This window comes from Platichthys flesus, chromosome 6 (assembly GCF_949316205.1).
Source record: "Platichthys flesus chromosome 6, fPlaFle2.1, whole genome shotgun sequence".
In the NCBI taxonomy this organism is placed as follows: Eukaryota; Metazoa; Chordata; class Actinopteri; order Pleuronectiformes; family Pleuronectidae; genus Platichthys; species Platichthys flesus.
In genome coordinates, this window is record NC_084950.1 from 9,003,595 (window position 1) to 9,018,898 (window position 15,304).

Consider the following 15,304-nt stretch of genomic DNA (forward strand, 5'->3'; position numbering starts at 1 on the left):
TTAGTCCAAAAGATGGCAGTGCAAAGGCTCAGTGGACACCAACAACACAACAGAAAATATCCAAACAACCCAACACATTTGCTGTGTACATACAGCGTAAAGATCCTGTTTCTGTGCAGCCCTGTGTTTATGTGTGTTTTGTGTGAATAGGAAGCATAAATAAAGGAAGGGCAGCATGTAAAGAGGGAGGGAAGCAAGAGAAGGGAAAGGGTTGGCTAGCTGGGTGGAAATCAATGAGCTCTGCTGTGCCGCTGACATTTCTATCTGCGATGTGCTAAAGAAGCTGCCTGAGTGCTTTTCCACAAGTACAGTCTCCCACACATTCATGCGCCTGCTGTGGCATCTTCCATTAAGTTACTGGCGTTATACATATACAGTGCCTTGCATAAGTATTCACCCCCTTTGGACTTTTCTACATTTTGTCATGGTATAACCACAGATTAAAATGTATTTCATTGTGAGTTTATGTAATGGACCAACACAAAATAGTGCATCATTTGGAAGTGGGGGGAAATATTACATGGATTTCACAATTATTTACAAATAAAAATCTGAAAAGTGTTGAGTGCATATGTATTCACACCCTTTACTGTGAAACCCCTAACAAAGATCTGGTGCGACCAATTGCATTCACAAGTAACATTTGCAAGTCACATAATTAGTAAATAGGGTCCAACAGTCTGCAATTTAATCTCAGTATAAATACACCTGTTCTGTGACGGACTCAGAGTTTGTTGGAGATCATTACTGAACAAACAGCATCATGAAGACCAAGGAGCTCACCAAACAGGTCAGGGATAAAGTTGTGGAGAAATATGAAGCAGGGTTAGGTTATAAAAAAATATCCAGAGCTTTGAACATCTCTCTGAGCACCATAAAGTCCATCATAAGAAAATGGAAAGAATATGGCACAACCGCAAACCTACCAAGAGGAGGCCGTCCACCCAAACTGAAGAGTCGGACAAGGAGAAAATGAATCAGAGAAGCAACCAGGTGGCCCATGGTTACTCTGGAGGAGTTGCAGAGATCCACAGCTGAGGTGGGAGAATCTGTCCACAGGACAACTATTAGTCGTCTACTCCACAAATCTGGCCTTTATGGAAGAGTGGCAAGAAGAAAGCCATTGTTGAAAGGGATCCACTAAAAATCCCGTTTGGAGTTTGTCAGAAGCCATGTGGGAGACACAGCAAACATGTGGAAGAAGGTGCTCTGGTCAGATGAGACCAAAATTGAACTTTTTGGCCTCAATGCAAAACGCTATGTGTGGCGAAAACCCAACACTGCCCATCACCCTGAGCACACCATCCCAACAGTGAAACATGGTGGTGGTAGCATCATGCTGTGGGGATGCTTCTCTTCAGCAGGTACAGGGAAACTGGTCAGAATAGAGGGAAAGATGGATGGAGCCAAATACAGGGAAATCCTTGAAGAAAATCTGATGCAGTCTGCAAAAGACTTGAGACTGGGGCGGAGGTTCATCTTCCAGCAGGACAATGACCCTAAACATACAGCCAGAGCTACAAAGGAATGGTTTGGATTAAAGAATGTTAATGTCTTAAAATGGCCCAGTCAAAGCCCAGACCTCAATTCAATAGAGAATCTATGGCAAGACTTGAAGATTGCGGTTCACAGACGGTCTCCATCCAATCTGACTGAGCTCCATCTTTTTTGCCAAGAAGAATGGACAAACCTTTCCATCTCTAGATGTGCAAAGCTGGTAGAGACATACCCCAAAAGACTTGCAGCTGTAATTGCAGCGAAAGGGGGTTCTACCAAGTATTGACACAGGGGGGTGAATACTTATGCACCCAACAGATGTCAACTTTTTTGTTCTCATTATTGTTTGTGTCACAATAAAATTAATTTTGCACCTCCAAAGTACTATGCATGTTTTGTTGATCAAACGGGAAAAAGTTTATTTAAGTCTATACAGTGCCTTGCATAAGTATTCACCCCCCTTGGACTTTTTCCCATTATGTACTGTTACTAACTGGAATTCAAATAGACGCATATTTCTCCACAACTTTATCCCTGACCTGTTTGGTGAGCTCCTTGGTCTTCATGATGCTGTTTGTTCAGTAATGATCTCCAACAAACTCTGAGTCCGTCACAGAACAGGTGTATTTATACTGAGATTAAATTGCAGACGAGGAACCCTATTTACTAATTATGTGACTTGCAAATGTTACTTGTGAATGCAATTGGTCGCACCAGATCTTTGTTAGGGGTTTCACAGTAAAGGGGGTGGAAACATATGCACTAAACACTTTTCAGATTTTTATTTGTAAATAATTGTGAAATCCATGTAATATTTCCCCCCACTTCCAAATGATGCACTATTTTGTGTTGGTCCATTACATAAACTCACAATGAAATCAATTTTAATATGTGGTTATACCATGACAAAATGTAGAAAAGTCCAAAGGGGGAGAATACGTATGCAAGGCACTGTACATGTTTATATATATTACAGGCTGCAAATGAATGAAAGTAGTGTAGAGTCAATTACTGGAATGGCTGCAAACCAACCACTGGGGCCTGTGTTTTTCCTTAAAAGATGGGTCTGATTAAAGCCAATTCTGATAAGGTGGATTTGCCTCATGTGCACTTTTTCTCAAGCTTATGGGAATACACTTAACAGTGAGCTCTGTCACAGTCAATATCAGCGCAGTGGACCCTTAGGTTCCTGTGCTGAATACGGAATATTTCTAATCAGTCCCCTTGCAGAATGCAAAACATGCATTTGCAATTCCCTCACATATTCTGCTCATCTACGGCATCTACTGTATACACAGCCACATCTCTGAATACTGGAATCTGTGTTCATTCTCTCAGCTGGATTTCAGGTCATTGATAAGAAAAACGCGATTCTATCGTGAACCTTCTCCATCAGGTGCCACTTGAGACACAGTTTATCAGGTACAAAGAACATTTCATTCATCAATAAGTGCAGTGCATTTAAGTCTGGCCAGTTTAATGAAAAAGAAAACTTTCCCCCATTTCAAATCAGTAAGTTGCCCATAACCAGCACACACACAACATAACATAATGTGAAATAACAACGAGGTTACAGCCCAGTGAAAGCTTGTTACATTTCTCTTTTTGGCACCACTGATGTGAAGCCGCTCTCATCTGGGCCACAAGTGACTGAACAACTGTGGCGGCAGCTGGCTAGGGACCAAAGCAGAAGGGACCAGGTCAGGACGCAGCAGAACATTCAGACACATCGTGACATTTCTGTCAGTCAACCTGAAGTCTAACAACCGCTCTGGCTGAATTCTTCATGTGAGTGTGAGGCAAAATAATATGGTACGATGTGCAGGCATAGACTCTGAAATATATCTATATATATTCATATAAAAGGATGTAGACTAACCAAAACCTGAACCCTGGAAAGTAAGTTGAGAAACCTGTATTCTCTTTGATGCCGAGGAGAGGACAACTTCTTTGGACGCAAAAACGACTTCTTTACACGTCTTCAAGAAATATCTCCGCTCCTTCTAATATCTGGTAAGGCGCTGGCGTTGGGTGCTGGCCAAACTAAAAAAAACGAGTGGAAGATGTAAGAGTGTGTGTGTGGGGTGGGGGGGGTTGCAGTTTACTGTTATAAACATCGTCTTTAGTTTCATTGCTCAACAGTCAGAAAAGAGATAAGGTAGATGTTAATTAGATTCATAGAAAATCACATTTGGAACACCGATGTGGTGAGTGGGCTGAAGAGACTGTAAAAATAAAAATGTTTGCGCTTCACTCAGCTCCTGGACTGACAGGAAACTTTTGATAAGCAATTTCGATGTCGGTTCTACTCAAACTGAGCCAACGTGTAGACTCCCACATCCGTCTGTGCACACCCGTACGCATTCAAAGTTCGTCACATAAGAAGCTTGAAATGTTTGACATTCGCATCAGATCTAGACGAGTGTTTGCTTCTTAAGTAATGTCATTTCAAAAGCAGTCACAGAATTCCAGTACTTCTTGGCGGCTGCACGGGGGGGGGGATTCCATTCAAGATCAGACGAAGAGGAATGTTTTTCCATGCTAAATTATTAGTACCGCCATATCCCAGTTTTCAGTGTCGCTCTTCCTGTTCACAAATTTATTCCTGCAGAGAATCCCACATATCAGGGCTGTCCCCCTGAGGAAGCCACAGTTGTATTTGGGCTCTCGTTCAGTCTTTTTGTGTCTTGTACTCACCACCGTCACAAGCCTGCATTCATCAGTGGAAGGTTTCTGAGTGAATTCCCCATTCAGATCATGAATTCTGAATGATTATAGAATGTAAAATGAAAAACATGGACACTGTGAAATGTGCAGTTCACTGGTGGAATACTCTGCTCTTGAAAGGAAAAAGTGAATCGTAAGTTTTTATGTTTAATTTACTGTCTGTGCATTAAAAGGGCGACTTTCTCGGGAGTTTACGAGGACAGGTCTACCCATTCACTATCACCTCTAACTTGAATATAATATTACTTTGGGAGACGTAAAAGCAGATTCCAGTCTGTTTTCTGCTATTTGAAGAAGTGTCTTTTAACAATATACTAAAACAATTAATTCAAAAGTACAATTAGTTTGTTGTTAAAGATAATCCGAAACTAGCTACTGAACTAAAACAACTATTGAAAGCATTCGAACAGTTGATGTCTGAGCCATTGATCTGCAACAACTGATTCAAATCATCGGTTAATTGTTTCACAAATGCAAAAGACACGGATGTTATTATGTTTTTATGTACCTGTAATTTTGCTAAATTAGCTCTGCAGCCCCACTTCCCTTTGTATTGATTAGCAATTTTGTCTTTGGGTTATTTTGAATTAGATTTTTTTTTTTGCTAAAGATTTACCTCCAGGTAACATGAAGGTATAGACATGATGGAGACTGGAGCTAAACAGCTACAACATAAGAGAAAGAAACTTCTAGCAGTGACCAGCGAGGAGTGTAAAGAGAAGGGTGCCAGTAGTGCAGACTCAGAGCACAGGGTGACTAATGACCCACAGTGCTCTGTTATTATCGCTGACACACACACACACACAGGAGCACACACGTACCATATAATTCATTCTTGTTCCGACTTTGGAGAAGCGTGACTCAGCTGCACTCATGAGCAGCTACACCAACACTTCTATCTCCATCTCAATTTCCCAGGACCCGTAGACCCCTGGTGTAAATGAGGACATCAGCACTCCAGGAAATAGCTTTGTCCCACAGAAAAGCCTGCCCGGTGCTGCGCAAATTAGCTTTCTGCCCCACCGCAATCAATGTGAAAGTGGCTATCATTAATTCGCCGGGTCGGATCCTTCTGCACAACTAAATCTTGCATCATCCAGAGGCCATTTCCGAGAACACTTTTTTCAAGACGAGGGTGTCAGGGAGGTCAGTCACTGATTGTCTTATTTTTCTCCCAATGTGACAAAGTCAGTATCAACTAAGGACCTTGCACTTCAGTGTCGTGCTTGAACTGAGGCGATGCCGGTCGCAGCTTTTTTCCTCCTGAAACTGTAAATGATGTGTCTGGTTTTCAAAGTTCATCAGGTTTATAGTTATAGAACGTATTGCGTATCCAAACCGCACTAAAGTCAACACTGCCCTTCCATGGACCCTTATCAATACACGTGGCAAGTGTGAAGCTTATAAATTGAGCAGCTCCTAGGATATGCTACTCAGAGACAGACAGAGATTTCTGGAATTATACGATAGAAGATCTCTGCATCTAGCGCTCTATCAACATATGTATATCGGCTTGATAAAGTAATACAATGATTAACTGAAAGCAGCCAGAAGCAACATGAACTTGAAGGGAAAAACTATAATTTCTGCTTAAAACCAAGTATATTAGGACCAATGTTCAGTCTGATTATATCTCAATGATCACAGATTTTAAAACCAAGTCTTAATTACAAATATTTGACAAATAAAGTCAAGTTGGCCGACAATGGCCTGGCAGCTCTACCGTACATCAGTTCTGCCAGACTGGGCCTCCAGATTCCAGCCTCCAGTCTGGGCGGCTCGCAGACAGCCAGTCGGCAGAATGAGCCTGTAGCCCCAGGAGGACCTGCCCTCCTGCTGCGTCTGCGCTTCTCCCCCTTCACACCCATCCATCCTGCCAAGCCGGGCCTGTCAAACCCTGCGTCTCCTCTCCTCCCTTCACCTCCCTCCGTCATCTCCCTCCTCCTTTTTCCCCCTCCTCTCTTCCTCCGCTCCACTGGGCTTGTGAAGGTGAGCCAGTCCCCAGTGGCACAGCCGTACAGATTGCTGTGCTTCCTCTTCAAATGGAGGCTCCTCTCTCTCGTGAATACCTGGGAGGAGAGCGACGGTGCGGCTCCTCCTCGTCCTCTTCCTTGACCTTCTGTTTGGTTATTTTTGTCTTTTTACCCCACACCTATCTCTGGACATCTGTATTATTTATTTTCTGTCTTGCTCTCAGGTCAGCTTAAGTGAAGAGGGCCCAGGCTCAATGTGTCTCGTATGAGCAGGGCTGAGAAAACGAAAAGCCCCACGGTTTGAGGCTGGTTTGATGAAAGCTGTGACCCATCACTTGTCCTGAAAAGCTCTTTCATTAGACGGTTGTGTAAGAAAACAACGAGAGCATCACAAAGAAAGCTTCAATATAGCTCTGAAGTGGCTCTACCTCTAATAGATGCATCTAATCTTTTTACTCAGGTCGTGTCCATCTTCTGCCGTATAATGGATGTCTCCCTCTTGATGCTTCTCTTTGTGTGTCTTACATTTTCTTCAGTGTGTAGAGTCTCTCCACACAGTCCTAGGTTTGCTTCCAGAATAAAAATGCTCACTTAATTTAAACAAAGATAAAATAGCCATTTTATCAAACAACTCTCACGATGCCTTTACGGCTCTTTCGGTGGATAAGACTCACGGTTATGGGGGCTAGTAAAATAAAGGTGTTTCATCTGTGATAAAGTGAAGAGACGCTCACGTTTCAACGAGCCAGAATATTAATGGACACTCGTTTAAAATATAGATCGAACTCGTCAATCTGCAATGTCCAAATGTCTGTTTTCAGCCCTTTTCGACGTAAACACATTTTCTCATGTGCACAAGAACGCCCCGGTGAGCACTGGAGTGTTATGATGCTATTCTGTCGAAGCAGGTGAACTCATTTCTTTTTCCCTTGGTGTCTGTGCAGGTTTTTGGAGATTATTATCACTTCAGGCATCATGCCGTGGAGAAGAGGGCTTTGTCCGGCCACAGGGGGATGCACATCAGACTGCAGAAAGAACCCCAGGTAAGACTGGTGTCAGCTCGCACACAGCTCATTGCAGCAACAAAAGGCCAGAAGACAGATTGGATTGCACGCAATGAGTGTGTGTATCACAAGAGAAAAGAATGCCAACACCAGTGACAGCTTGTCCACTCTGAATCTTTTTGCAGTCCCCTCCATCTGTCCCTCTGACCAAATCCAAGGTGCTGTGGAGCTGCAAATATGCTAAATAAACCCTCCCCTCAAAACAGCACAACAGCTGGGAGAGTCACTGTTGTTGGCCTTGATTCTCTTTATCCTTGTTAAACCATTGTTTGCACTTAAATGTTAACTAGAGGGGAAGATTGGAATTCATTAGTCCAACATCCCAAAACAGGAACATCATCCATCCCGGGTGTCACTTTCATTTGGACATCTGGTCCTGGATTCAAACTCAGCCCATCCACCAATTTATACCTGGCATACTCTGCAAATCTGTGTAATACAGTGGTTGAGTCTGCATACAAATTACAACAGAATGGAATACAGTTTTTTTTTTGTCTTGTTAGGGATTTAGTTAGACCCACAGTACATATAGCAACTGTCAGACATGCACTGAAGTCCGAATAGTTTTACAGGAACTTTCTGGAATGGCTGTAAAAGAGTCAGCTACTCCCGGAACTTTTGCTGCTAGACCCGGCATAGTACCATGTCAGAGAGAGCCCATGTGCTCACCTGATGATGTTTCTAACACGTGCCGAACACAGAACTGGAACAATACAACCGCTCAGTGTGAGAAAGCCATTCATGTAGAAGATGCTGAAGAACTTGTTAACTTGGAAAGACGACCAGAATTTAGTGGTTTTGGTTATCGCGCCGTCGCTGGTTCGGATGTTGAAAAATGACCGGTGTGATATCCTGCATTCTCGATCCACATGCCACACCTCATCCTAATATTCTAGAAAATGTTATTCTAGTTCATGTCTTAAAACGGCAATAGAAGGTAGTGGTCATGAAATCCAGAATGACATATTTATATCAGATGTAATTGTGTTTGAATATCCTCCAACAAATTATGTGTAGGTTAAACTTCTTTTTAGGCTTTTCTTTACTATGTGACAGCCCTTTTGTTGAGGTCAGAGGTCTGCACCAGCATGTCTGAAAGAGAAACGTCACTGAAAGTCACTTTAAACATAACAGTGAAAGCCATTTAAGGAATGGGGGAGGGCACAAAGCACTTACTATGTCTTCTAACCTTCATGAATTATAAGAGCCCTTTTCTGTATTAAGACAGGTTCCTTGCATATTCAAACTCGTGCAAAGACGAGGAACAAATGTGTAGGATAATTCTAGCTAACAATCTTTGTACTTATTATTACATTTTATATTATATGCCATCCAGCAGCCTTTAGATCTCAGCATGTCAAGCTGAGCCACCAAAAAGAGAACTTGCTAGATTTCCTCTTTGGTGAAAAGGCATTTACTCCCTTGCAAGAATGGTAATTAGATGTGAAATGCCAAGATTACTACAGCCCTCTGTTGTGAAGGCATCAAGAGATTTGCTAATACAAAAGGCTTATATATGAAAATTGTTATTTTTCTCACTAATCAGAAGCTCACATTATGTGGGTTGTATTATCTAATCATCAACGCACGGAGGAGAAACCAAGCAAACACACTTTCCAAATGAACTTGCAGCTTCAGCTCTGTGTGGGGTTGTTACAAATATAAATGCATTGTTAGAACTAAGAAGCCATGACCCTTCACAAGCTGTGTTCATGGACTTTGTTGCATTTATTCACACCTGAGCCGAGGGAGGAAATATTACTCAGAGGAGAGTGGGCAAAAATGCCATAAAGGTCCTGCTAACAAAAATAGGGATACTCCACAAAGCTCACAGCAAATGGTTTTCTTTTGTTATCGGGAAAAAAACTAACCTTTCGAAAAATTGTTCTTTTGACAGTGACAGCTGTGGAACGATGTTTCTAAGGGATCGCTCAGTTATAAGGTTTTGAAGCTTCAACTGCTGCAAACAAAACACTTCACCTACATTGAATTCAATGGCGAAAAATATGCTTTGTTTGACTCCTAACACTCATGTAACATCACATCTTGTTTCTTTCTAAGTGAAAGTCATTTTAGCCTGACCAATATGGATTTATAAGGTAGGTGCCAATATCGAGATTATGGAGTAAAAGAAATTCTGATACCCGTATATCGGTCGATATATATATATATATATATATATATATATATAAAAAGAATTGGCGATGATTTGTAAGAAGTTGTTATCTTATCCTAATGACAAACTAATGTAATAGAGGCTTGATAATTTAAAGTTTAAGCCTAAACCTTATTAATAATAAGAAATATATATAACTAGAATTAAGAGAGTAAACGTGGATTTTATTTTTTAATGTAAATCTAAATATATGTGCAAACATTATCATGGACACTGATGTGCCTGTGAGAGGATATCTGCCAACTGATGAATCCAGTCTTTACATCACTCTTAGGATTTCCCATCAATGTCAACTCAGACAGAAGCTGCAAACAACCATGCACGGACATTTGTGCGGTAGCCATCCTCTCTTCCAGTGCTGGCAACAACCCGCTGCCAAGTTTACACAGGAAACACTGGAGGCATTGAGCGATAATTGCTGCTATTTAAAAGCAACTTGAAAGGGACCTGGTCGGTGCAGAAAAGGGGGCAGTTAGGACGTGAGAACAGACCTGCTCCAGGGCCATTAGTGTCAAGGTGGACCTGCCAAGTAGAGCCAGAGGACTAATCTCCAGCTTCTCCTGTGTCCAAGTCAAGGTGGCGGAGAAGAGGACTGGTGCTGCCTGACAGGTGCGGTGGCCCCAAGACATCATTAGTGAGATATGGTGACTTTCACCAAGGCAGGTGGTGTAAGGGGTCAAAGTTAATGGACGTTAACTAGAGAGTCGATTATGGAGCCACCGTGTTACTAGACAGAGTTGTCTGCCTAGTAGCTGGGTGGCTCCATAGCCAACAACAAATGAGATTTACTCTGGGCAGTGATAGAGGTAAGGGAATTGTCGGTTTTACTGAATAGGATTTTAATGAGGCACTACATTGGATTTTATAGTTCGATGAAATCATGAGGCATAACATGCACTGTTGGAACAGGAGGACAGGTGGTGTGTAGCTGAAATGGACCAGAATTAATCAGGAAGATAGGAACTGACGACAGTGTTTTTACGGTATCTTCTATTTGTAAATACCAAATACGGTTGAAAGCATCTTGGATTTTAAAACTGCAGCCCTTACATCAGAGACAGAGACATAAAGCCTCATTCAATTTGAGGAGATTTCACAGAGCGTTTTCATCTAGCAGGATCATCTCAGTCGGGAGGTCGGCAGTTCAAGTCAACACGGTGCTTGAACCTCTAACAATTCAGAGCACCGGGCTACGGAAAAACAGTTTGCCCCTGTGTTACCTCTCCACCCACACAACCGACAAACAGACGAGACCTGAGGCAGAGCACGGCCGATGCCAAAAAAACACCACAGCATGAGGGAGACCGTTTGTGTCTGTGAGTGCATGCGATCCCCAGAACAAGGGGAAGAGAAAAGGTTCAGCTTCCCCTGCTTAACAGGAAACGTATACAAAAAAAAAAGTCAATGAAAACATTATGGTTGGATTTGGATAAGGCGCTACTAAGCTTCGAGCTGGTTGCAGTATTTCTCCTCTGTTATCCAGCCGCTGTCTCTGACATTACCTCCATTGTCTCCTTTCCTCTGCTCCGTGGTGCTAACACGCCGCTTATCACCACCCCCCTTTGAATAATCACACAGTGGCAAGATGACATTTGCCGCTGCATAAGCTTTTACCATTATGCCTGTGAGGGCTGTTTGTCATCCCCTTTCCACACCCCGCACCTTCTCTATGAGGAGAGGAATCGATTTGTTTTGGGGTGGCTGGTTTTGTTCAATCCCGCAGTGTAAGTCGGCTTACTGCATGCTGTGTTTCAGAAGGGGCCTCTACCCTGCGTCTCCTCTCTCTCCTCCTCTCCATCCTTCTCTCAGGCTCGCCCTTTCTGCAGTTTTGCGGCAGATTTTCACCTTCTTTTTCCAGTCGGTGAGAGCACACTGTGTTGTTAAGGTGCCATATGAGGTCGTACTTTGTTAGGAAGAGGCTGCCATTCAATATTAGTTTTTGCTGTTGACGAACCATGAAGAAATCCTGGATCCACCCCAATACATAGGTTCTCCTTTGACACCAAAATTAGCAGGTATACACACGTTTTTATATATGCAGGTAAACCCTCTAAAAAAGGAAATTGACTATTTCCCCATTGCCAGCAGAGGAGTCAGCCTTTCAGTTCCCCCCCGGTGAGTCATGTTCAACGTCATGCACTTACTGGAAATTTCTAGCTCTCTCACCTCGCTGTCTTGCCAGTGTTGCATCTTGTACAATGTGAAGACAAAATGGCTATTTATAAACCCCAAGCCCAGGTGTTAAACTCACAGCACAAGGACAAGGTGCAGTGTCAGCATCTATAATAAAGCAGGAGGCAGTGCGCTCACCTGGATGTCATGTGTTCATCCCTGCACATCAGAGCTGGAGCCAATATAAATCTGTGTCTACTGCAGATTGATTAGTCCCTGCAGTGATTACCGATTGTGTTAATTCCCATTGCAGAAAAAAGCCAGATGTTAGTGGGGTTTCTTTAACCAGTGGAGAAGGGAAAGTCTGGTTTCATGGAAATTCAATCAGTAGTTTTTTATAATGCTGCTGAAACAAACAAAAGGCCTTGGGTGGAAACATAGCCTCCATGGCAGAGGTCATGAATATTTAACTGGCCCCTTGAATGGATCCTGACTTCTATGTTGGGAGCCATTGATTTACATTTCCTGCAACAGTGAACGTGGGATCAACACAAAATATTCTGCAGTGCTTATTTTATTCATTAAGTGTGACTCACTTGCGGATTAATGGTGTTTGAACAACAATGGAGCTCTAAAGAAGATGGATCTAGCTTTTTATACACGCTCACATAACGCATTTGAGCAGTCACTTCTAATAACTTGAAGTCTTTTCTTGCGATGTGTTGATAATAACAAAAATATCGACCTATCTTCTGACATATCTCCTCTCTCTATAAACAGATTTATAGATAAAAGCGCAGTCTACAGTGTCTCTGTTACAGACAATCCCAGTGTGGCTCCTTCAGTCATCAGACAGGAAAGCCCTCAGGACATCACAAGAGAGATGGAACAAATAGTTTATTGCTGCAGTGGATAACACATGTGTAGCCTTTGCGGGAGACCTCCCTGTTGTCTCATGATTGCTTCTTTGTTCGGGCTTCGTTCGCCTCTTGCTCTCCACCGTTGTCCCAGACCTCGATGTTCGCAGTTCTCTGTGTTGTATTTACTCCTCCATCGCTCCCTCGGTTTACAGGAGGACATGGATCAGACCTTGTTTTCCTCAGTCGGGTGATCTGCCTGAAATGTGCCACAACGAAAACCATTACCTTAAATGAAATAGATTTAAAGTCCGTTTTTTATCATGATGATGACTGCGCCGTGAGTTGAATTTGCTAATGTTTTATCATTTGCATTAATGACTTTATAAATGAAACACTAAAAAATTTAACAATATCTGTCCGCAGACGGATCGTAATCTGGCTCATGTATCAGTCGCAATTTAGTTCTGATAATAATGTGATGTGCAGCCGTGCAGGGAGGCCGGTCATGTGCAGTTCTGAATGAAATGAAATGAGATAAATGTTAATTAGTCGAGGGTGACTTGAATAGGGTTAATGGTTTCACTCTCCCAGGCTTAGTCTTACACTATGGGCTTGGAAAACCACAATCTGTAGCTGTTTGGAGCATTTTTCTATTCATTTCCCTCCCTACAAGAGCACGTCATCATATATAAAGCAAGTAAGAGAAGCCTCATTACCAGGATCCAGTCTGAGCGTAACATGGCCAAAAAGAAAAAGAAAGACCTAAACTATAATAAAATAACAAGTTGTGCTTTGAAGCCGGCCGGCTGCTGTAAAGGAAACGAGTTTGGACACGCTTCACTCGAGTGATACCAAAGTGGCTCCAGTTTAAAATTTGTCATCCTCAGCAAAACTTCAGCAAGGGATGCAATTATCACTAACAATAACAGTTCACAGCAGCATTTTTTTTATGCTGCTGTAAAAGATGAATGTCTGTGCTATGCAAAAACCCGGATGCCATGTTTAAGAAAATTAAAGGGCGAAGAATAGCTATAGTTGTCTTTTGTTTAATTATTATTATATCAAAGCATGAGACCATATATAATGTTATTTGTAACCTCACAAACAACTTAACATGAACTATGATATTATTATTCACTGCCACCCACCCCCTACCAAGCCGGTGCATATCCCAGCATGCTCCAGGACTTCAAAGCCCCCTACTCTGCATCTCAGGAGTGAAATAAATTAGATTTGCTTGACATCTCTGCCTCTCTGTCTCTGTAAGTCATTACTTGTTGAGCGCAGTTGAGGACATGTTGTCCCACATCTGCAAGCTGTGGGACATTTGCAACAATTTCTGAAATTATAGCCCTGGATATGATACAATAGCATGTGACACTGTGCAAACTCAATTTGTTTTGTGTGTGTGTGTCTGTGTTTTTGTTTGCAGGTCCTGTGGATGGAGCAGCAAGTGGTGAAGAAAAGGAAGAGGAGGGAAGTGTTTGAAGACCCAACAGATCCTGATTTCCCCAAGCAGTGGTACCTGGTGGGTGACGGTCTCTGATCTTTACAGACTAGACCTCATTATTCTGACTTAATGGTTGTATGCTGACAATTGTAGCAATAAGGGGAATTTTCAATACCTGCTTCATTTAAAACAGAGGTGTGGAACCTTTTTTTGTCAAGGGCTATTACCTTTTTTTAATAGCAAATTTCGCGGACCATATACATCATTCGACATTTATTGTATTTTTCACTTGTTTTTATCTCTGTCCTCATTTGTTTGTCGTTATGACTGTTACCTTTACTAGTGTATTTTCTATTGATGCAAATAATGTGATTTAATGTCTGTGAGGGTTGCTGAAACTTAACTAACAGACAACTGATGATGATGACACTCATGTCACATGTTTTACTCTTAATATCCTCATGGCCATTGGTCAAAGACAAATCCAATATAGGCAAAAAAAAGTTTGGTTAGGCAAGGAACAATAATTTAACATATATCTTCCCAAAACCAAGAACCCAAAGAATAAAAACATTGGAATTGAGTGAAAATATCTTCCGGGCCTTAGTGATTGGACCCAAACATTATGTAGAAAAGGTAGCTTTGAGCGAAATGCTGTTGCCCCTTTCCTGGATTCTCTCTGTTTACAGACACAACGACCCACACGGTCAGTAAGATAAGCATAAATTGAATTGCTGTTTCCTAGACAAACCCTGTCAGCTGCAGTTGAATCAGTGTCCCCACCAACACAAGGTTTTCCACAGTCAAATGATAAGTATAATGCAAGGCACCCTGGGATTGCTTGGTTGAATGTTAAATGAAATGTCAGGACAGATCCACTACTAAACTGTTTCACCTGTGAAACGTTGATAGAAAATGCCCCTGGATCCGTCTGTGGCGTTATGTGTAGCTTTTCTCCGAGATGCTTCAATTTGCCCTAATCTTCCCTCTTTTTTCCTTTCATATTCACAAATCCTGGTCACTGGAACGGATTAATGCCAACTTTGACTATTCCAGACATAAATCACCAGTGAATAGAAGTTGTGACACCACATGTGCCATTCAGCATTAGAGCCCTTTAACGCCTGGGGACTAAATCACTTTTTCTCATATTTGACAGTTTTTCTACATACTGTGGTTCTGCCATGGAATACAAAACAAAGACGGTTTAGCTGAGGGCAAATGTCACCACTGTTTTTTTCTCTTGGTAGTACAATACAAATAACGTATTTAAAGTCATTCTAGATTGGTTTATTATGGAACATGGGTCTGTTACCTACTGGTATTATACAGTGGTGCAGTTGAGGTTGTCTGTGATGTCTTCCCTCAGTCTGTCCCCCTGCAACCATCTTCCTCACCTCTGGAAGTCACGTACTCTTCACACCTTTCGCAGTAGGGATTTTATG

The 15,304-nt window shown here is 42.1% G+C and overlaps 1 protein-coding gene across 1 annotated transcript in view; it reads left to right on the plus strand.

Annotated features, from left to right (window-relative positions):
• Positions 1-15,304, plus strand: part of furinb (furin (paired basic amino acid cleaving enzyme) b) — an 86,107-nt gene that overhangs the window by 37,639 nt on the left and 33,164 nt on the right. Inside the window, exons 3-4 of the mRNA XM_062390773.1 lie at positions 7,142-7,240; positions 13,842-13,937. Of these exons, the coding sequence (XP_062246757.1) occupies positions 7,142-7,240; positions 13,842-13,937 (195 nt within the window). The remainder of the gene's footprint in view (positions 1-7,141; positions 7,241-13,841; positions 13,938-15,304) is intronic.